Raw genomic sequence first — 25,053 nt, forward strand, 5'->3', positions numbered from 1 at the left:
ACATTGTACATGTTTCAGATTTTTGTATGAATTGACGAAATTAAACTATAAATAGTATGCTTAAATTATATTATCTTAACTGATACAATAGATAGTTTTTATATTGAAATAACATTATATTACCAACATAATAGTTAATAAAATATATTGAAAAATAAGTTGCATTTTGTTTAGAACAAATTGTCACTGTAAGGTGTGCTGTAATTTTTTTTTGTAAAATATTATTATTTTGCAGTGCTTAATTAGAAATAGTATTTATTGTATTTTTAACAATACTAATAGGCGAGATTTGATGTAAAATAAATCTAACAAATATAATAATGCTCATAATAAGTTTATTGCATACATTAATGAACAATATTTATCGTATTTTTATAGTTAACCAATTATTTATTAAAATTTTTATTTTAATAACGAATAAAAGTATTTAGTATTAACATTTTAATTATATATAGTTATATACGTATTTTATGTAGAATGAGCAATACATATGCATCATATTTTTTATGTCATTCATTATTGATTCACAAAAAATAAATATAATTTGAATATAATATAATATTATTATAGGTTTATGATAAAAATACTCCAGAACACAAAAATAAAGAAGCCCAATCACTGGGAAATGTCAAGGATGACTGTGATTGGCGACATCTTTTAAAGCTTATTATATATACCTATTAAAATACGTCATACTAATACTTGTATTTATTGATATTCTTATAATTAATTGTATTGTATATTATATATACATACAATACACATACAAAGAGAAACAATCGGATTTAGTTTTTTTTTTTTTACAAAATATCACATGTGTGGTAAATTTTCCAAAGACGTTTAAAAAGATCATCATCAATCGTCACTTAAAAAAAAAATGCGACTCAATCGAAAGAGGTGACGATATTAATAAATAATAAAAATATTTAAATTATTGTCAAAAACAATAATTTTTTATAAAAAAATACTTAACAATGATTGTTTTTTTTAAGTTTAAAATTCTGTAATAAATCATAGAAAAAAAGGAAGAAATCAATTGTCGTCAGAGTATAGACCCAATTCGATGCCGAGCCGTTTTGGCTGCCTAACTTTTGAAGGGAACGGAGCAAATGGTTTCGGTGCTGACGTAGTAGAATTTTCAAAGTTATCTTGGTTTTCTTTGGGTTGTTGTGGTGAATGTGCTCGATCAACGCATTCGGCTGTAGACAATGACTCGTCCACAAAAGTCTCTTGAAAATTATTGGTAGTGGAAGTCTCAGTTGTAGACAGCAATTCGTCCGTTAGCAAATCTCGGAAGTCATTAGTGGAACTCTTAACGGCAGTTATAGATTCGTTCGCAGTTGAAGTTTCTACAGTGGTTAAGGATTCGCCAAGCATATCGATGTTGTTTATCAAGTCCGGTAACCGTTCTTCTAAGTCTAATTCTAAATCTTCTGTTGCTGCTTTTCCTCTGCACATCCGTCTTAATACTTCTGAATTAGCTCTCAACATTTCAGCTAGACTCACATCACTGACATCGTCGTCGCCGCTTTTAACATCAGGTATACGACATTCTACAACGTCGACGGCCAGTTCAGCGTTTCCATCCCCGTTTTCGTTGTGGCTGTTGCATCCATCGTCATCGACCGACCGTTCGCTGCAGCAATCGGACGCGGGATCATCGCAGAGTTCGGTGGACGTTGATGAAGATGACGATGACGATACAGTCCGTTTCTCTCGGACTCGTGGTTCTGTAACGTAAAAAAAAAAAATACGTTTAATTATGCAGACAATACCGTTAAGTACCTAGTAAATCAACGATATTTTTAATTTTTTATATGCGCTTAATAACAAACTATACTACGATCGATTCAATCTATATATTTGTTTAAGGTACTTTTCAGTTTATCGTGTGGTTCATAATTTGATGTATTGTTTTACTTGATCTCATTATTTTGGTAGATATATTTAGAATTTTAATTATAACAAAGCCTACACTGGCTTATCTTTAATATAATGGTTACACTACCTTTCATATTTTGAATATTTTATTATTAGTATTATTGATTATTATTTAATCACTATAATCACATAACAACATTTTTAATATTTTTTTTTTTTGTAATTTATTTTAATATGGTATATCAAAAAAATAACAATAAGATTAGGAGAATTAAAATATCGGAATCCTAACACGACGTATTAAATAATTGACTACAGATAATAGCACAAAGGTCATTATCCCGTTGTGCGTAAAAACCGGAAGCTGTTCGTTATGTGTAGTATAATATTCATGCAGTATATTGTTTAATATGTAATATTATAATGTACCTGTTATGGGTTCTGGTTTTTTGACATCTTGTATGTATTTTAGTGGTATAGATCCGGGTATGGGCCCGATCGATGTGCATCTCAGAGCCGTTTTACCGAACAGCAAATGATTCATCGCTGAAGAGTTGGAGGTCCCGATAAAGTTTTGTCCATTGCACGCAGCTGTAAGAATAGTGTTTTGTTATGTGTAGTTATTCCAGTGGATAATACCGTATCGGCTCCAGGTCGTTATTCCTTGCCATCCGTTGAATGGCCGTATTGCGTCCGGTTTTTTAATTTTTTACTTTTTAATTTTATATTATTTTTAAAACTCCAAAAAAAATTTAAGTCAACACAATTTTTAACCATGCCCACAAAGAATTTCTTCTCACCATAGCCAGTCCTCAGCCTGTAAATGGGAAGAAAAATGTTGTTGATCGGGAGCCGATACGGCCATCTTCAAATGAAAGGAGGGAGTGGAAACGGACAAACGGGAGCCGATGCGGATACTTCCATTCCAGTAAGCATCGAGATTAATTGCGTTTTAAAATGTATTTGTTAGGTATTTATAGACAACAATTTTGTATTCAAACAGATATTAAGCGCAATTATTTAATATTATGTATTTTACCCGTTAAAATAACTTGGACCTGTTTTTGCCTTTCTTTGAGCTTGCTATATTGTTTTTTTAACGACGATATGTCTAACGCAACTTTTTCCCTTTCGGATTCTAAACTAGGAGTCGGCTGTCTATTGCTTCTGCAGGATTTGTCGTCTATATGTATACAAAACAGGTGCTTATTAAAATATTGTACGTATAAATTTATGATATTGTCGAGAGAGTCCAACTACACTATTATCTCACGTTTGGTTTTGAATTCGTTTTTTCGATCGTTGTTCGCAGTGACCGTCGACGATTTACCATCGACATCTTCATCACTGTCTGTCTCCTCAACGTCGGACTCGGTGTAAAACAATCGCAGTCCTCGTTTCGCAACATGACTGACCCATGGATTTATATTGTACATGTATCTTTCTCGGAGTTCTTTGACTTCGACTAGTTCGTTCATTGTACTGATTGTCTGCGAGTAACATAAATTTATTTATTTTTTATAGTTCATAAGATCATAATAATATATACCACGTGTGTTAAAAATATTATAGTGGTAGACGTTATTGTTATACTAACTTAAACGGGCTGAGGTATGTAAATTTGTCGACGAAAATACTCACGTTGATTAAATTGTTAGCGTCCATTAAACCGAACTCAAGCATTTCTCTGGTGAGGACAGCCATAATACTATAAAATTCGTCTGCACTTGTCACTGTCATTATCCGACTAAATGGAATAATTTTATTTGACATCAGTTCAAAAGAAAAAAAACTTTTTATAAAACTATATTCAAACATTTCAAACTCTCTTTTTCGCGACAATATTATAATTATATTATTATGCAATAACCCAAAAGATATCTAAGCAATTATATTATATGGATACCAACATTTAAAATAACATTTTTAATTAAGTTTAAATGGATCTATATTAAGACGTAACGTACTGTAAGTATTAACGTTGAAATTGTGAAAATAACCATAGTTAGAGGACATGTACAATTGGTGAACTTTACTTATGATACGAGTTGAAATTAGTTTAATTAGTTTTTGTTCAATTCTATGAAGTGTTTTTAGCTTTTAATTCTCACAGAAAAATTGGCTCAAACTAAATTTTAACTAGCTTGTCTGTTTTAATATTTTGCAGTTTTATACGTTAAAGTATATACTTTACGCCAAGGATATTTCAAATGTTTATATTATGATGTGCATTTATTATTATTTATTATGTAAATAAAAATAATAATTTTTAATTTTATCTTTCGTAAAAAGTACCACAAAAATAAAGTTACTGTAATAACTTATGATAATAGGGTGACAACATTTCAAATTATATTTTTTATAAAAATAAGTATTTTATATTTTTTTTTATTAGAATTTAACTATAAAATGCAATGAAAAATGCTTCCCAGCAAAAAATATAATGTACAAGGATTTAAATATTTTGTTAAATTATATAAAAAACAAAATATTTCGATACATACACGCCGTGTTTATAACAGAATCTTTTTTTTTTTTTAAATGTATTCGTGTCATTTGAGAAGTTTGATACATAAAAATTAGTATTTAAGTTGATAATTGACTACACACTATCGTCATAGTTTAAATTATGTAACTTTTATATGGTTGTCGTACATGAGCCAAAGATGCTTGTTGTATAATAATAATATTTCTATGTATTTTATATCAAAAGTCTGCGTAAACACATTAAATTGTAATTATCTGTCAAAAACTTTACAACAATATATAGCCACAGTGTCGAAAGAGTGTTGGTTTGAATAAAATATTATATACTTACTCGGATAAAGCATCCCAGATAGCTAGGGCGGTTTTCAAAAGCACTGTGCTTCCTTCAAGGAATATTAAATCCCAGACTCGAAGCACCGTACGCTGGGGAAGACAATTACAAAACAGTGTAAGAAACCACTGCATTGTGAATACGTTTGTTAGGGGTGGTTCATAGCTGGTTCCTATTGAACAGTGTAGGTATATATTGTGTATTATTCGTATGTAGATGAAAATATAATATGGTAAAAACGATTTATCTTACCGGAGTCTTTTGATTCAGTCTGTAATCGATCTAAATGTCTCGATAGGTTTTGCAGTCTGACTCTTAGCAAGTCTCTGAACACAGCCATATCTACAGACAGTCCCCTGAGATTATTGGCAAAGTAACCTTCGGGAAGTACACCTTCGATTAAGTATATCATTACCTAAACGAAAAAAAAGATAAACCAACAGTGTATTGACGACTTAATCAGATTAATTAAACGACTAAATTGGTCGGCGAAATCTTGGTACTCGAAACAGCCAATCGAAACACATGTCAAGCAGAATTGCTGTCACGCTGAAGGACTTCGAGTCGCTAAGATTTCGTCGACACAATGCGACAAACCAACCTTTAAGGCGTCAGATTCATTTTTTTCCATCACTTGCAGTATGAGCGCCGCCAACATGTTGAACCCTTGACAGTATCCTACTGCCTTGTTCCACCGAGCGAACCCCAAGAGTACTCGTTTCAGCAGCGCTTGGTTTTCCAGTCCAGATGAACCACAAAATAAGCTGCAACCGGTTCGGTGCAGGTCCTTTACGATTTGTACGCCCAGCTCTTCGTCATCCGGGTTGGTCGTGTCGTTGAAGCAAAACCGTTCCACCTTGGGCCACTCTACGTTCCTGGACGACAAGTATTTTTCCGCCAGGGTCAACCATAACTGTGCAACGCAAAACGGACCGCGTGTCCGCGTGCGATAATATTATAGATCGGTACGAACCAATATTATTTTTTTATTTATTTCGTATTGTACCATACGTGACACGCGATAATACATCATTTTATTGAGACGAGCCAATGCGTGGGCGAGTCAAGTGGTTACGGGTAGTGGTCAGTGGTAAACGTGATCGAATGGGTACGAAAGCTATAGATAATCATAATTTATAAATAAATAGATACGTACCGTGTTTCGGAATTCATGCGGAACGCCGTCTGGAAGTCTCGCGACCATTTTCATAGCGCTCTGCCACTGTTCAAAGTCACTATCACCGGGTCCAGGCTTCATGTTGAATCTCATTTTGGTGTCTTCACCTATAGACGCAATTTTCCAACCATATTAATCATTGCAGAGAGTACGTTGTTATACTATGTATATTATATAAACCATATTCCATAATAATAATATTATATACTCTATTCAATGGCATTGAAGTAATATTTTATTCACTTTGTGCAATTGACATATATTTTAAGAAGGCGGTCAGTGATTATCGTGCTTAAGTTGTGTGAAAAAAGAACCATTAAGTTTTTTAGAAAAAAAGAAGCAAGAATACACTTATTTTTTGATGAGATTTGTATATTTGGTATTTTATTTTACCTTAAATATATTTTTATACTCCCATGCCACATTTTCATACTCCCATTTTATATATATTAATATATATAAAATGTAATCATAAAATTTTAAAATATATTAACAACAATCAATGTTAATTAATCGTATATTTAATATTGTTGAAAACGCGATGTAATTATTTAAAAGTATTGATTTAATCTTCATTAAATAAAAAACAATATCTAATCTGTTTGTGCATAGAAGAAATGATATAATACTAAGAATTGGGTTACTTACTACTGTGTTTATCAAAAAATTGGATCATAGAATAAAAATTTGAAAATTCAATAAGTTCCAAGCCTTAATATAGTTATGACCTATTGTTATTAGTATTGTATCAAATTAAACGTTCTTGTCGATGTATATATTAAATTGTATAATTGTGTATGCTGAAAACTACTGATAAATACATTTAAATTTTAACATAATAAATTATTATAATTAACAATCGAGGAAAAATAAACCTTAGTTTTAGCAATAATCGACATTTTTGTCATTAAGGTTATTGAGTGGAGTATGCAGGGGTAGCCTGTTTTTCCCTATTATATTATTATCAATTTTTTTTTCTAGATAAAATTTTCGGTATATTTTATTGAATATAAAAAAAAATGTTGTGAATGGCCTTTCCTGTTATATTTAAGAAATATATATTTATTTTACTACTTCATTATCAGGTTTCTAGAATTCTTAGTTTAAATTTTTATTAAAAGAAAACTCATTATTTAATAAAATATTATACATGGTGATTATTTTAATATTATAAACCATTAAATATTGCTGTATTTTACTCTTGATTTATTAAATACATCAATATTTGTTTCATTTTTTTAATATTTTAATACTTATGTATTATATTGAATCAGATCATATAATATAGGGTATGAAACTCATAGTAATTTATGTTATGTTTTACATACCTATGTAAAATATTTGAAAATGAGAGAAAATTTTTTAAATACTAGTATATGAGTTAATGTTTAGTTTTAAGCTGATTTATATCGTAATACAGTATTAAACTATGATATTTCGTTATTTTTGGGTAACTTAAATTAATTTAATCTTAATTAAATAAATCGAGTTTTTAAATTATCAAGGGTATTCTACAAGTGTATTTAAAGTTGATTATAAAAATAACTTCTTATTAGTTGAACAAAAGGTAATACTAAGGCACAAAAAAAAAAAACAATCAAATTATTTTGAAGAAACTAGAAATATCATACACATGACTGAAAGTTATTTGTAAGAAGAAAATTAACGAGAGTATTTTTACGATATTACTATTTTTAAATTGTACATAAAAACTTATGTTTATTATATTGATTTCGATTAGAACGAACCATCTTCGAACCGTTAATTGGATGAATAAAAATGTTTTTATTTTTCAAGAAAATCTATTCATAATTTCTACCGTAAAACATAGCCCAGAAGTAGAAATAATATTTCATTTTTATAATTTGTACAGTATAATTTATTTTTTAGGAATAGGTGTTTTTTAAGCTTATTATGTTTTTATGATTGGTATACATTTTTGAATATTTCAAATTTTCTTCACCATTTTAAACAATTATTAATATTAAATTTAAAGTTATGACTAATATATCACAAAATTAATAAGCATATCTAACATAAATGAGAAAATCCTCGACTATAATGCAGAGTATAACATAATATTGGATGTTTAAAGTTTATATTTATTTTTAGATCTATGACACGTCTCTCTTTGTCGTCTCCGGTGAACTGTTTGATCATCGAAGTGTCATTTTTGTTTACGGTTTTATTTCGAACAAACAAGTTTTTGACGTTGACTTTCAATGATTTGATTTGAAAATTATTCTTAAGAACATTTGACGTTAGTAAACAATTTATTTTTCTTTCATTGAAATGAGTTGTATTTTGACATTTAGTCTTGATTTATGTAACTTTTTTGTCAATTCTTTAATTTTTAAAAATTTACTATCTACATCCACAAGAAAAGTAAAATGAAATATCGTATCGTACTTATTTTGTATCTCCATTCTATGTCGGTATTTGCACTTGATCGAGTGATTTTCTGAACAAAATAAAGTGACCATGTCCTCTCATAGACGTTAAATGTTTCTCAAAAAAAAAAAAAAAAAAAAACACACACACACACATTCGTTTAACATACTTATATAGTAAAAAAGCTATAACGAATGAATGATGTCATGCTGTCATGCATATGAATCGAAATAAAAGCGTTGTGCCGGTTCGTGGGCCGCAAGAAATGACGTCGTCATACATTAATATATTATATAATTTATAGTTCAAAATTTATTAATATTACAATTTTTACATTTTTATTTTCAGGAAAAACCCACTAATGGTATCAAATCGATTTTTTTTAACTCCTGTAGCATATTAACTGTAGGTATACTAAAAATAATTTGCTATTGTGAATTCTTAAGCTAGCACAATAAACTTTATAACCGTGATCAGTACATTAATTATAGTTTAGTTATTGTTAAATTTGTTAAATACAGTAATTGTTTTTTTATGTTTTTAGTTTGTTAAGTTATTCTAAGTTATATAGGCTTTATCATTTTCGTCTAGTTTGTGTGAAAGAAGCTTTTCTCTATATGGTGCTTAAAATCTTGAACACTTACAATAATAGAAAATAGCGTCACTTTCTACACGAAAGTAACAGCTAACGAATTACATAGGTTAATACTTACAAATAATATAATAATATGTGAGTTTCTATACAGTAAAAAAATAGGCATGTTAATAGGTATGCTAAAAATAAAAAATGTAACATAAAATATTCTTTTTATTTTTTAAAAGATTTGTATCAGTTAACCAAATTTTAGTACTTAAAATATAATAATGTATATATTTTTTTTTATTATTATCAAATCTACTTATAAGAAAAGTATAATAGCTTTTTAAATTTTTAAGGCTACATTTTAATTTTAATTTTAATATTTTAAGATAATTGTATGAGTTTATAATGTTTGTATAAATTTGTATCTTATAACATTATATATATAATATATAATATGTAGAAACTTATATATTTTATTACTTATTTTTGCTGTGTAGGATTATTATATGTTTTTATTTTTTATATTGGAACTTATATTCGTCTAATATTACAGATTTTTCAAGATAGGTTAGGTTAGGTTATTAAAAATTTTTTCGATGAACTAAACTAGTAGTAATAAAATTTTTATAAAATAATTTTAAATAAATATGCGAAAAATAGTTATTTTAGTAATTAAATTTTCATTTATAATGTAATTTACAATAGTATTAATCTATATTAATTAAATAATTATCTATTTATTTATGATTTTAAATACATTGTTTTGAAAAATATTATTATTATTGATAAATATTTATGTTAAGTTTCATCTTATTTATGGAAATAAAAAATTTTTAACAAGAGTGGTAGTGGTTCTCTTATAGAATTATAGGCGGTAGTATGTGAGGGTCTACATTACAATCGGGTCTATTTTCTCTGCATATATTTATGATTATTTAGCATCGTAAAACTTTCGAAAATTTTCGCTAATGATTAAACTCGGAGCCACAGGTTAAAGACTATGATTATTATACTTACTCTTTTTTTAAAACATTTTTAAAGCGGTAGCCGTTTAAAATATAATATCTATTTAATACTATCTAATGACCCGAAAAAAAATCACGTGATTTATAACCTTATAAAATAAACTGACGAATTTATATTTGTTGTATATTATTATGTACGTATAGCGATATGTATACATTACACACAACCATAAACACGACCGTCAAGTGACGAAATCGAAGACTTTGAGAAACGCATATTTCAATTTAAACGGAGTACCTAATTCATTAGGATGATATACAGAATCCTGTGAATAATGATTGTCGACTAGTATTATATTATCACTGGCACATCATTATCCCACGTGACTGTCTTTCGACTGGAGCATCGCGTGTTATATTATATTGTTATGTATGAGTAGTAAATTATATGGGCGTGTATAAATGTATAAAATACACACACATACACATATATATATATACTCGTACATGTTGTTAAAGAGACCGCAATTTTTAACAACAAAATATAGTCGTTATCCATCATACTCTTATGAATGAGAGTGTATACTACATATATACAATATCACAGCGTATATAAGAAAACTTTCTTTGGTAAATAAGTTAAAATTTTAAATTATACAGAGTGTCTAGATGTTACATGTTTCCATGTTTACGACAATAATTTAAACCGTATTTTCGTTTTTCGTTTTCTCGATTCTTCGGAATTTACGATGGTTGATTTTTATAGAGCTAAATAATGTAAATAATTTAAAAGTAAAATTGTCCCGGTTTCCATTAAGTATTTGAATGAATAGTAATATCAGTTTTAAAGTTAAATCAAAAGGCGTTTAGAGGCAGAGTAATAAAAGAGTATTTATGTAGCGGTCGGACGATTATGTACGAAAAAAAATATAGTGAGCCACTCTGTATATATAAAATATACGTATCATATAATATAGGTGTCTGTTTTATAACAAAAAATTGTTTTTGTTTATTCTTATAAATTGCTTTTTTCCTAAGAAAATAGTATGCAGAAAATTAAATTAAAATTGTTTATATTATCAACCATAATAACTATACTTATCCCTCGTATCGTATCGTAACAATATTATTATTTATCGATTGCTGTACAAAACGTCCAGTTTGAATTGGGTTGTTACCTCAAAAATAATATAATTCATCATTTTATAATAGTCGTATTTCTTTTAAAACGTTCATAGGATAGGTAACGTCGGATTCAAGTCACGTCGGTTTACCTTCTATAAACGATTAAAGAGGTATTTTTTTGAACTAATTTTCACTATTTTATTTGAAAGAAAAATAATATTGAAAATTCCGCAATTTTTTTATACCAAACGAAAAAAACAGCTCACTATTGATAATGGAATTTTTTACCGATCGAATCGAAATCTAAAAATATGAGTACTCGTTGTGCTGTCTAGACAATTTTATTAGCATTTAATAATATTCATTGCAAACGAGAAATATCGACCAAATTTAATTCGATTATACAAAGAACGCGATGGAGTCGAAATTTTGTATTATATTATCACTATAACAAAATAATGTTCAGTAGGTAAATATAATGTCTATATTATAGTATAAATAAATATATAATATTATATACTTTTGATGCATTGTGTTATCATTCAAAGTGTTTGTTTATCACGGTAAAGGTACTGGTGAAAACTTTCAACCGAAAACCGTACTTATCACCCATAATGTATAAGGTATACCTATATTATATTAAATATAATTTGATATTATGTGTATGTAGGGGAAAAACAAAAATATTTTTCATAAACAACTTTTATATAGTCGTAAAGTTACTATTACATGTTATCATTTATAACTATATATTACAATCGTTTACAACAATAATACGCGGCCACTATAGTTTGTACATCGGTACTTCAAATATTATTTTAACGGGTGTATTAACATCAATAGAATTACAACAACACAGAACATTTTAAACGGACTACTGTTTATACTAATAACGCGGTGTATGTAATATGATCTTTCATGTATATTTATGTAATATGTTATCTCTAATGATCGAATAAAATAATATTTTAAATTTATTATAACGTGAAAGTGTAACATTTTATATAGGTGAATTATAAATTTATAACGATATGACCATGTTTTTTGTGTGTTTTATATGCATACGTTTATAGGTATAGAGGTACTCACTGAGACTGGCAATGTTCTTCAACGTGTTGAGCAAACCATTCATCACATCGCCCGTCTTCCAAATGTGTTTTGATAAGGAATATTTCGTTCGTCTCGATTTGCAGTCGCCCGGACGAGATGACGGCGATGACGGTTCAAACACCGGACGGTCTGAATGAAGAATGCAATTTACTATACGTTACATTATACGGCACTGATATGGTACGTGTTTCCTCCTGTTGTGCGTTAAAACATGCGCATTACGTTTTTATCGATCGGCGGCCAACCCCTCTTCTCCTGACGCCATCGCGGCGGTGGCAGAAGTCTACCCCCGCGTGCACACGTGCGGTGTGCTTCGCTCCGGCAACCCTTCCCGGGGGCGAAGGAGTATGATTATCTGCCCATTCTCCAACTCATTGACGTCCTATATATCGTACCGTTACGGACATTATATAATATATTATCAAACTATTATGACGAAAAACCGTATCGTTTATTTATCCGTTGTCGAGTTGAATGGATTGTACACGCAAATAAAAACGTGTGGAGACGTATGTGGAGTCGAGCTTAATACCGGTTTCGCGACTGCGTTTAAATTTTAATAGCGACACGTAAACCAAGGAGGGTTAATTAGACATACATAATAGTCGAAAATTAGTAGTTTATTGTTCTAAGTCCTAGGATGAGATGGTTCCGCAGTGGTGGACGAGATATCAGCGGAGATAAGTGGGAGTATTATTGTTTTAGGACCGATCATTCAATAACGACGATTTATCGTCATTTCGGATAAAAGATTTTAAATTGTTTTAAAGTCTAAATAGGTTAGATTCCGTCTTATTGATATAAAAAATAAAAAATTACAACAAAACAAGCATTCAGCTCGCGAAATGTAGCGTAATATTTTGTGTCGACGCTAGATTTTTATGTTCGTTTTTGGATTTAGACGAAGAACGAGCGATTTAGTCATAACATTAAGATGGTTATTGTTTGGTTTAATTATTTTTTACCTACAAAGTAGTTTACGAGTTTATATAATATATATAAGGATTATGATTTGACTGCGATCACGTTTGACGTAGAACCACCTTGAATTTATTCGTAATACAAATTTTTAGATATAATTAAACCACATAATTATAAAATATCTGATACATGTTTTATTATTTAAACATTCATCCAACATTTTATGACACAACGGTTATGATGTCGACTGATTCTTCTTATAAGCATGTAGCCATCGTTAATTTTTAAAATAGAATAATATTAGAGGGAAATTTAAATATATTAAAAATCGAGTGAAATACAATAAAAGAGTATAAGTCGTAAATCTTAATCTCTATTATCGTACTACAGATAATTATTTGTTACGATTCATTTATTATTATACTTGCTATAATAGCTTGTAAATAAAATTTACGTGGGTGCTTGAGATTTGATATACTTAATGAATATAAAATAAAAATATTTAATTAGTTTTATAGTGGGTTAGGTTAATTTTATTTGATGTTTTATCTGACAGTACGCGAATGCTTCATATTTAGTCTTTTATTTCAGATATAGTTGTATATAAAGTAGCTTCATATAGTCCATATAGTACAGAAAATCTCTAGTTCAGTGGTTCTCAATATTTTTATACTCACGGCGTATTTATTATAACTATACAGTTTAACGGAACTTTATAGTAATAAAATAATAAGAAGCAAGCAAATAAAGACATTTTTATTTTAATTATTAATATATTATATGATTAAAAATTAATGCCTAATAACACTATAGTATATAGGCATGTACCACGGTTGCGGCCACCTACATCTAGTTCGCGGCATACTTGTGTGTCGCGGAACACCGGTTGAGGAACACTGCTCTAGCTATTAGATTTATGACATCATGACATTCTAAATTTGAATTCAGTTTTTGGTATATTCTATATTATAATCTTGTCAATTGTAAGTTATTCGGAATTAAAACTCGTCTTATAGTTTGAAGAAGTGGATTTTTACAATAGTGGATTAAAAATTAAATAGCACTTAGAGAAACTAGGAAATTTAAGATGTTGTTATATTTTATATCAAAACATAAGTATATAATATATATTAGTACCATGGATATATTATTTTCTATAGACCGTTGTCAGTTATTCACAGATTTTTAAAAAAAAAAACCAATTTTCATTGTTTATTGTATACAACACACTATTGGTAGACGATTAGTATATAATATTATGCAATGAAAACCACTGTGTTATAGTCAGAAAGTCTGCATAGTATCAGATTAAAACTAGATCTGTAATATTGAAACATTTGGAACGTTAATTTTTTGCTAACAAAGATATATATTAACATATACATATTTATATCCTACTATAAAATAAAAATAATACTGGTGGTGTTGAAAAGTTGTTATACATAATATTACAGTATGTATGTATTTTACACGTATTAAAGTATATTCAATTTTAAAATGTAAATTTATCACATCATACAACCTAGGCCGTATGCAATGATCATTTCAACTTACAATGGTATAAATTATGAGTTTTATACGAAGTAAATACGTATAACACAGTATATAATCAATGATATTATAATATATAAAAATGTCTACTTACAGTAGTCTCAAAATAGATACGCATTAATTGGCTACGTGTGCGTAAATAATATGAAGTTTAAACGTAATTTAAATATTTCAAATAATTTATAATATTGATGTAGAGTAATACACGAAACCATAGAGTTTATTTTGTAATAATTACTATATATTTAACGCCCGTATCGATAAAACTCAACTACACCCACACCAGCTGTGTAAGTAAATACCTAGTCATACATTTTGCTCTTTTACGATATCATATTAATCTAAACGTTACATTTTGATAATATACACTAATATACTACTATTGTAGATTCAAAGAAAATTCCTATTTAAGTCGTGGTAATAATAAAAATATTAATTATGCCAGTTATAATTATTATTTATAAAAATGTATATAATTTTAATCTTATTTATGCTACTGTTTATGATTTAGGTGATTATTATAACGCGTATCTACAGTTGAATACATCGCTTATACGGTTCGTTTAGGATTAATGATTTTACTTTATTACTTGTTTGCTATTGGAGTGAGTTCAAATTAAAGTAATACAAATAACGAAACTCCATAATATTCAATTGCACACTTTATTATAAATTGTTCTGTAAAAAGTAAATTGTTTAAAATAATTTAGATTTGTTCCATACTACTTCAAAACGTAAGTATTCTGTTTAAATAAAAATAATTATTTATTTATTTTTGTTATATTTGTTTCAGATAATAATTTCGTTATGAAAACTATTTAAGTAATTCAGATGAAATGAAAAAAACCTAAAAATTATTTTAAATTAAACGTTTAATTTGTGTATTTTGTTAAAAAAAATAAAATAAAATAATCATAAATTCGTTTCATCACAGTAAATTATTTATTTTTCAAGTATTTTTTTTAATATTTGTTGATTTATACATTAGACTTTGAGGGTAACAAAGAAGTTATAGTTTCATTTAATAAATTAAAAAAAAGCAATTTTATTTGATGAGTATAGACTATAAAAATGTAATGCTAATTATTGTATTTAGTACAATTATCTATATATACATATATTGGATAAATATAGATATAATGAAACCAAGTTTATCTACGACAACGAAATCACCGGTAGGTATTAAATTAATTAATTTTTCAAATAAAAATAATTAAAAAAAATAAAATGTATTACGTTATTCAAAAAAAGGAATCTACATCAACGACATATATACAATTCATATTTCAACACTAATGTATATGTCTCATTTAATTTTTACTTTATGTTATCAGATACAAAAATGTGTTTTAATTAAATAAAAGTTATTATTTTTTTTTTACTTATTAATATCTATTTGAAAACTATTTTAAAATGGCGAAGGGTAAAGTCTAACATCGAAAATCGATTGAACAATTATCTGATACACGTTTCAAATAAATTACTAATGAACGGGAGTGCTGATATTTGTCTATAATTACTGCATGGTCATCCAGATAGTCTCCAAGCTTGAAAATAGTGTTAATTTGATTTAGTTTTTATTACAAAAGAGACCAATGGCAAAATGTTGTATAAGATGGTTACCCAAAAGCTCAAAACCTAACGTACAGAATTATTAAATTAATTATTTAGTGTCTTAAAAGTTCAAACTTAATATAGTGGGCAATTGACAATCGATAATTTCTTTTTTTTTGTAGAATAATACTATTTTTTATCTACTAATCTAAATGTTTTGGATTTAAAAAGGATCTGAGTATTGTAGAGTTTTCTGCATGAAGCTCTAACTAAAAATTGATAATATAACATGAGGGATACTAAATTAAATTATTAAACTCTTATGGAATTTGAACATTTTTAAAAACTACTGAAAAAGGTCAAAAAATAACTTTTTATTAAAATAATTGTTTTAAAGAATATATTACGATCAGATTTTATGCTAGATGTTTAAATGTATAATCAAGAAAATTGATTTAAATGTAAAAATATCAAACATTTTAATTTTAAATCATTAAAAATATTATGTTGTTAGAATATTTTATAATTTTATTAAATTAATTTAAAGTGAGATATTACACAGAATAATTTTAAATTAAGCTGTTATTGTACAATATGTATTGGAAATATTTAAAAATAGTTTCTTTTTTCTACTGAGTATGTTTTAAAATATTATTATACTATTTAATATGAAATTTCAGAACAGACATATTATATTAGGTATATATGTTTACATCTGAAGTGTATTAAATTAATAATTAATGTTTATATGTAGGACCTACGCATCTTTATTTAGTTGTGTAAATTTCATATTTAATAAAATAAAAAATAAACATCTTAAAATAAATTAAGAACAATAGTAGCTATGTGTTATAACTTATAATATTCTATGAAAATAAATACTTATTGATGATTTGCATCAGTTTATGGTTGACCTAACTAGTAATCTTAAGTAATAGGTACTCACTTATAGGTATAAAGTAATAAAAAAAATACAATTTTCTTATTAAATCATTATGAGAATAAGTTTAGTTTGTTAGATAGAATATAGATATATAATTATCATGAAGTTTATAATTAATTAATCGGTAGTAATAATTTTTTAAGAAATGTGATTTAGAAAGAATATTAGACGAGAATAGAGAAAGTCCTATCTTATTATATTCAACCATAGAACTACGCTATCGCATTTTAGTTCAATACCGATCGATGAAACGTTTGGACGTGCCATTAATTTCGGTAAGGTGTGTCTAATTTTGACCAATCGTTAAGTGGTCCTCCACCTATTAAAGTGTTTTCATTACAGAGTGTCCCCGCGAGTATCATATAATATTGATTTGATATCTTTTATATGGTGATTCACCCTAAATATCTTTAATATCTATTGTTATATTTCGATCACAATATTGTAACACATTATGCCAGAAAAGTGTCTCGAGCAGAAGACTTAACGTCTTGTTTACAATACACCGAGTTTAGGACTTATTTTAACATAGATTTATAGGTACTTGTTTTGCTATCTAAGTAATTAATTTAGTGTTGAGTGAATGGTGTTTATTTTTGTGGGGGTAAGAGGTCCGTGTGCATTAAACCTCTGCCGCAGATTCATATATATTAATATAGTATATAAACGATAAAAAAATTTTAATTAATTTTTTACCTTCGCCCTACGATTGTTATTTTTGTTTTAACTAGTCATGTAAATATGGTAGTATTGTAATAACTTAACGTTATAAATTATAAGTTATAACATAGAGTTTTTCTTAGAAAAATTTAGAGAATATAAAGTTATAACAAAAGTTTTAGTTAGTTTAGTTAGAAATCTGCCTCAAACCATTTTGAAATATAAATATTAAATATACATACATAATTAATTTTGTTAAAAATACCTGGCTTATGCATAACAAAGAATATTAAAATAGAGTTTAGAGCATGAATTTAAATAGTATTCATAAAAACCAAAGTGGTTAGTTTGAAGGTAATTTTTTCGAATTATTTAAAAGAATAAATTATGCAATCGTAGAATGAATATATTATATTTGATCGTTATGTTTATGAACCAAATATTGAATAAAACGTATTAACAATTTATATTTTGAATAATGATATGCGCGTGAAATAGTCAGACTAAAAAACAACTTTTAAATTATTTTGAATTTGTGTAATAAACGTTTAATAGGTATGTAAAATGTCAAAGAGTTAATAAATAAATTATTTTGAGTATTTTCGTTTGAACTAAAATGATGTGATTTTATGAAATAGAAAAAACAAAGCTGCGTGAAATTAAATTGAGATGAAATAGGTAGAAGTTGTGCACAATATGTACACACCCTAAGGGGTGTTACTCTATGTATGGTGTTTTTATGATATATATTATGTGACTCAAATGAAAATTAAATGTCATGTCGAAAAAATGATATTTAGAAGGAAAGACTTATTTTTGTACAAATTGTATCTATATTATATTTATAAAACCTTTCGTTTTAAAATGATTGAGATAAACTGTAATAATAATAATTTTTCATTTATCATTTAACCAGAAAAAATAACTAAACTAATATCGTTTTCCAGTAAAAAATAAATTTATTATTTGTTGTATATAATTGTGGCAGATAATATTATTGAACGATTTGTATTTCGGATGGGCGATGGATTTAAAAATATTAATAAATTATTTTGTCATCAGAGTTGAATAATGAACATGCATTCTGGATTCCTATAGGATTAAAAAAAAACAACCAAGAATGTAGTTAGGGGAATGGTTGAAAAATAATTTTTATTTTTTATTATCTTTTTTTTTTAGTTTCAATATGTTTATACTCTTAATTCAAATTTAATTAATTGCGGTAGGTTTTAATTAATTAATTAAAAAAAAAAAAAGAAACAGTTATAAATCCGATGCGCGTACATTTTTAGGAATAAATATAAAACCAAACGTATTATCTCTCGATTCGACATGTATCATTTTCAACAATTATGTTGTGCCAAAAAAGACTTATAAGCACACAAAATACATAAGTGTGTTTCGCCTTACTTTATGAAATCGTCGCAAATAGTGCAGTTTGCAGTTAGTAATAGCAGTGCGCCAAAGACCCAAACTGAAATGAAAACATTATTGTCTCCACGTTGTCATTTGCTGGTGAATCGATTGCAAACTGAGATTGATAGTTGCTTGAAAAAGCTTTCTAAACATTTAAACCACTATAGTGTTTTTATATTGTGTGAAACCACAATATCGCTATCTCCGTTACGGTACAACGACAATGGGTAGGAAGGGACCAAAGGAAGCCGAGGTTTAACTGAATATGTACTTAAATATACGATATGTATATAGTATATTGTATTTTATTATATGTGTGCGTGTGTGCGTATGTGTGTGTATATGACAGTAACAAACGTTTGGCTTTTATCCTACGGGCCTTTTACATCATTTTCCGAAATCGCCGTTGAAAATAATTTAGTAACTCACGTCAGTTTCATGGGATCGTAGGCGACGTGAACTTTTGGTATACTATAGTATTTATATATAATAATATTGCGTGAATAGTCTCTGTGAAACAATCTCTATTGATCGTATCATTATGATCTATTAAAATATTGATGTACTTAGGTGAAAGATCAATTGATAAAGTATAGTCATATTTTACTCAAATAATATTCAGCACCGAAGACACAGAACATTTTGAAAAGTCATGACAAAATATTAGAGGGCATTTTCGTCTGTTTTACCTAACAGTTGAGATTGAAGTATCATTGTCTATTTGCATATGTCTAGGCAAAAACATTATTCCTACCCTGATGGTATTAGTAGTGTTATTATGTTGTAACATAGGTAAATTATATTATTGATCCAGTGTTGGGTCGCTACTTACTTCGTTTCATGGAGTACGCGTGTAACAGCGCTGTGATCATGTTGCACTTTGCGTCCCGGCGCGCTATCAGAATGTCCCTTCTCTTCAGTGCCTTCACCAGCGCTTCACAGCACACATTCAACTGGTCCCTGAGCAGGTCGACCGTTGTAGACAACTCTTCCACGCCTAATAATAATCATAATAATTAACGTACAAAATATATGTAAAATACATATCGCCCTACGTATTCGAGTATTATACAGTTTATACTAGTTACACTAATGCCATGCATTGCTCGAGTTTACGTATATATAAGGACAGATTTAGTTTACAGAGGTAAGGGTAATTGGATTTTTGACTTTACCACTTACCCAAAGATAGATGATGATTTCAGAATCTTAGAGTGGCTTCATGAAATGTTTAAAATTATATAATAAATAGATAAATAATAATTTTCGTATATGATTTAATATGACACAAAAATGGAGCGATCACTTCTAATAAGTGCCCGGTGTATATATAATACCGATTATTACCACAAATATCAAGAAGCGCGAAATCAATATTAATTCAACTTGGTAAAATTTAATTTGCAGATGGCTGTGTACTTAAATTTAAAGGATATAATCTGTCCGAACGCTATCAAAAATGATAAACGTGCACAATCCATAAAATCTAATATTACTATTATTATTAATAATTATATGATATATGATATGAAAAGTAATTTGAGAACACATCTTACATAATATTATGTGCTTAACTAAATCAGCTTGTGTATAGTGTATACGGTATATGTTTGAGAAATCGTCAATGCCAACAATCGACGATTTAATGAATGTAATAATCTGCAGATCATATATTTTTTTCTAAAAATATTATTAGGTTTATTATTAACACTTTCTGTATGAGTAATGGTTATTTGCTGTATTAATTTATTGATTATCAAAAAAAAAATAATTCAGTAATATCTACGGTACTATAAATTGCTTTCTAAGCATGTTTTTTATTAAAAATATCTAGTTGTACTTCACACTAAAATTATAAAAATTATTTTCAATAAAAAAAAAATTAAAAAATAACGTTAAAAGTTCATTAACTACGTACAAAAAATAAATATAAATGTCATCGTGTAGTGTAGTGAATTCAATTAGCGCGTCCTACTTTTCTTTTCTTTTATTTTTTGTCTAAATTGTATCATTTATACTAGTGTATTTGTTTAGCGTAATTATGTATGGATTTAATTTCCCCGAAAACTGAATGAAAGTGATAGACTGATAAGTATCGCTGTTCTCGTGGAACGCAGATTTGATCGTTTGTAAACACAAATAAGTAAATCTCTGTTAATTACAAAAGCTTTGCCTTAAACAAATGGCCTGTAAATTTAACATGTTTGGAATGTTTTCTGTATAAATCAATCGTGTTTATGTATGAATATATTAATTAAATTATAATATAGGATGGTTTATACATCCGTAGGTTTCTCTTTCTCTCTCCTTTCTCTCTCTGTAATGCTATTTTGCTATTTACAGACTTAAACACGTGAGAGGAAACTGTTTTTGTGACTTTTTTTATATGTGAGCTTATAATATTTTGTATAGGATGGTACAACAGGACGCTTATATATAATAATAATAATAATAATCTTGTTATTGTCAATTGTGATGTATCTATTGTTTTACAAACTTACAGTACATACACAATATTCCTACACACGTAGCTTATTATATTATCTTATAATAATATACATATTATCATTTTTTATCTTTACAGCCTTAACGTATATGTAATGAAATAATGAATGACATTGTTCTAATAGATATGCAGTGATAAATGTATAGTATGGTTTAACAAAATATTTATTAAAAATGTAATAACACATTTTTGTATGCATTAGCAGTAAACATAGTGCAATTATTATATAAAAAAGTCGATGTTTAAATCACGCAATACAATTTGGGACAGTACATTTTTTATTTTAAAATTTATAATACAATATAATATTATCTTATCACAATATGAACGTTGAGTCGAAATTATTTAATAAACTATTGTGAAATAAGATAAACAATACAAATTATATTTTTGAAAAAAAAAAAAAATACAAAATTAAAAGTGTAAAACTGATGTACATGAAGTTGGTATCATTTTAGTGTAGTGACTTAATATTTTTCACCAATATTATGCAAGTTAATTGTGAAATTGAAAGTTTATTTTCAGAATCTGTAAGTTAGCCGTTTATGAGTTACAATAATAGGTGGACTAAATTCACTTGGTCTACCCATGTGGATTTAAAGTTTTAAGATATATACCAAAATATGTGTCTAGATTTAGCGAGAATTACCAAAATGTATATTTCAGATCTGTGATTGTAACAATGTAGATTATCAAATATCTAATAACAAGCATGTGCTTGGTTACAACTATAGATGTGGATTGAATTAGGGCTTGTAAATTTTGAAAATGGACTAGCAAATATTTGCAAATAAGACGATATAATTTGATATTAATTTAAAACTTATAGGATACATGGATAAGTAAAGTTTATGTAAATGGAAAATTGGCTTCTTTGAAACATAAATGGTTGGTTAATAATTTCAATCATGAAACATAATAAATATTTTCATCTTAATGGCAATAAGATCAACAATTTTAATAAACTTTTTTCATGGATAAATTTTTAATGTTTCTTATGAAATCTGACTAACCATAGTTAAAACTCAATCAATCAATAATTAATTTATTAATTAAATTTACAGTTGAAATTTTACGTTTCATTTGAAAAAAAAATATAATCTCATTTTATTTCATCGATTTTTTCATATTTTATATTTTCGCTCCTGTGACAAATATAATAAAATATACGCATCTTATTCCTATTTTCTTGATATGAATTTCAAACGTGACGCGTATAGTTAAGTGATTTCCATGGACGATGATGCAAAGTCACATGATGTTATAATGTATAACATTATTCTTGAGTGAATGTTTATTTGCGCACGAGTAGAAAATAATGAACGAAATATAATGACACAGAATAGCGAATAGAATATTTTACATTTATCTAGCTAGTAAATTAAATTCTAAAATATAATATATAAATAACGACTTACAAATATTAAATTAGTACTATCTATATAAATACGCACTTAATACAATTGTTATCAACTTAATAATCATGAGTTTTTTCAACAAACATTTTTTTCATCTTTTATATATTTGTACAAGACAATCCATTATTTTATTTAAATGAATTATATATTATCAATTTTGGCTCAAAGAATAATATTTATTTTATGTTAAATTGTTTATTTGACTTAGTATACAATGATGCATCATATGTCTATTGTATGAATTCAATAAAAGAAAAAATAGCTATATTTTTAACTATAAATTATTAATGTTAATTACTATAGTTTTTAACACTTGTTAGTAGTGTAAGTAACTCATTAGAATATTTTAAATAAATGATTTTAGAATTTAAGAATTTATATTTTTTTTCATTTTTCATTTCAAAGTTTCGTAGATACAGCTAAATTATTATACAATTATTAAGTGTTTATAGTATGTAGTATATGTACTTGTAGTGTGTAGTGTACACATTTTATAGCCAATATATTTTTCTGTTTATGATTAATGTAATATTTTTGTATTTAATATTTTTACTTATTTGGAGTGAACAACAAAGAAATCGAATTAGAAGGGGCTAGAATTTACAAATTTACTCTTTATTAATTAATTATTATAAAATGTGATAAACTGCATTAGCTTAGTTTTACTTTTTCTTGTTAGTCTTTTGGACCATCCGTTGTTTGCAGAGATCGTTGGCCTACCACCGCTATCACTCCAATTCATCTGGTCTGTCGAAGATTCAGAGGCAACGCTGCCCCCACCACCTACTCTGTATATGTCTTCTAATAGTTTGTCCATCAAGTCTGTGACCGAATATCGTTTCTGATTTAACAGTAGTTGTTGTTTAGCGTCACCGGATGGCAAGTTTGCTGTTATCATCTCAGCCGTCGTTGTCGTCGTCGTCGTCGTCGTCATCGTAGTTAACACCTGTACAAACTGACATAGCCTCTATTATTATTACTATTATTAGTATTATTATTTAATACATCTATTGAGTAGATACCGTAAAAACATACAAATATTATGTTTAATTTGAAATATGTTTGTTTAAAGTTCATGAATAGTAATATTAAATATTATTACATTTATTTCAATAAACTGTTCGAGCAGGTAATTATTATATTAATTTTTTAATGTGGTTTTATAATATAAAATGTTATATTATACTAACTTATACTGTTTAATAGTTTATAGTCTAAGACTATACAACTTATATAGAAATTTATCAACATTATATTCGGTATGGAATTATGAACGACGGTTATAATGACCAATTTCTAAAATATTTCACGTCTCATACAACGCTGTTTAATTTATGTTGTGCATGTACACAATTATTTAACCTAATTGAATAAATTCATATTAAAATCATCTTTTAACTTTATTTGTTAGCATAATATACTTTTTATTTAGTTAATGTTCATATCTGAGAATATATATTCACGTATTATATATTGTTTTATACGATTTTTTTAAATTACAGCTTATGTAATTACATTTTTATTAGAGAAATTTATCAAAACAATTTAAAATTACTAAAAATCTTCATAATATTTTAACTGTAACTAAAATAAACTAATGTAATTTGCTATTAGAAATTATGTAAATTGACTGTTAACTGGAAATATTCATCATTTGTATGATTATTCGGATTACGCCTATACATTCAATTGAAGAACTGGAATTTGTGATAAATTTAATTTTAAATAACAATAAATTAACTAATAGTAGACACAAACATGTATTATACCACTGTTTTAAGAATTAAGTTTGTTATCTGACTTATAAGTAATAAGTTATACAGTAATTAATTATTTGTTTAACTTATAAGTTATAATTTAATTAACCTAATTTTTTTCTTTGTTTATTGATAATGTATGAAAGACATTTTAAATTATCATACTAATAAAAAAAAAAATTATCTCATTAGTCTACAAAATTGATTTATATTGTCTGTGAATTCTGAATTTTTAACTTAACCAGGGTAAATGATAAAAACATGCCAAAACAAAATT

General features: G+C 27.3%; 1 protein-coding gene across 2 annotated transcripts in view; it reads right to left on the bottom strand.

Moving 5' to 3' along the window:
* Positions 1-466: 466 nt before the first annotated feature.
* Positions 467-25,053, bottom strand: part of LOC112602525 (TBC1 domain family member 30) — a 34,880-nt gene continuing 10,293 nt past the window's right edge. Inside the window, exons 2-13 of one of the 2 annotated variants that reach the window (XM_025350635.1) lie at positions 23,686-23,974; positions 19,928-20,092; positions 12,030-12,179; positions 5,856-5,983; positions 5,301-5,612; positions 4,952-5,114; positions 4,700-4,871; positions 3,523-3,628; positions 3,155-3,371; positions 2,921-3,064; positions 2,311-2,472; positions 467-1,730 (exon numbers count right to left, since the gene is read on the bottom strand). In XM_025350635.1, coding sequence (XP_025206420.1) covers positions 1,033-1,730; positions 2,311-2,472; positions 2,921-3,064; positions 3,155-3,371; positions 3,523-3,628; positions 4,700-4,871; positions 4,952-5,114; positions 5,301-5,612; positions 5,856-5,983; positions 12,030-12,179; positions 19,928-20,092; positions 23,686-23,974 — 2,706 coding nt within the window. In that variant the 3' untranslated portion in view covers positions 467-1,032. The remainder of the gene's footprint in view (positions 1,731-2,310; positions 2,473-2,920; positions 3,065-3,154; positions 3,372-3,522; positions 3,629-4,699; positions 4,872-4,951; positions 5,115-5,300; positions 5,613-5,855; positions 5,984-12,029; positions 12,180-19,927; positions 20,093-23,685; positions 23,975-25,053) is intronic. The other variant, XM_025350636.1, reaches the window with a different exon arrangement.

Source organism: Melanaphis sacchari, unplaced genomic scaffold (assembly GCF_002803265.2).
Source record: "Melanaphis sacchari strain LSU unplaced genomic scaffold, SCAv2.0 Contig8_pilon_pilon, whole genome shotgun sequence".
NCBI classification, from domain to species: domain Eukaryota; kingdom Metazoa; phylum Arthropoda; class Insecta; order Hemiptera; family Aphididae; genus Melanaphis; species Melanaphis sacchari.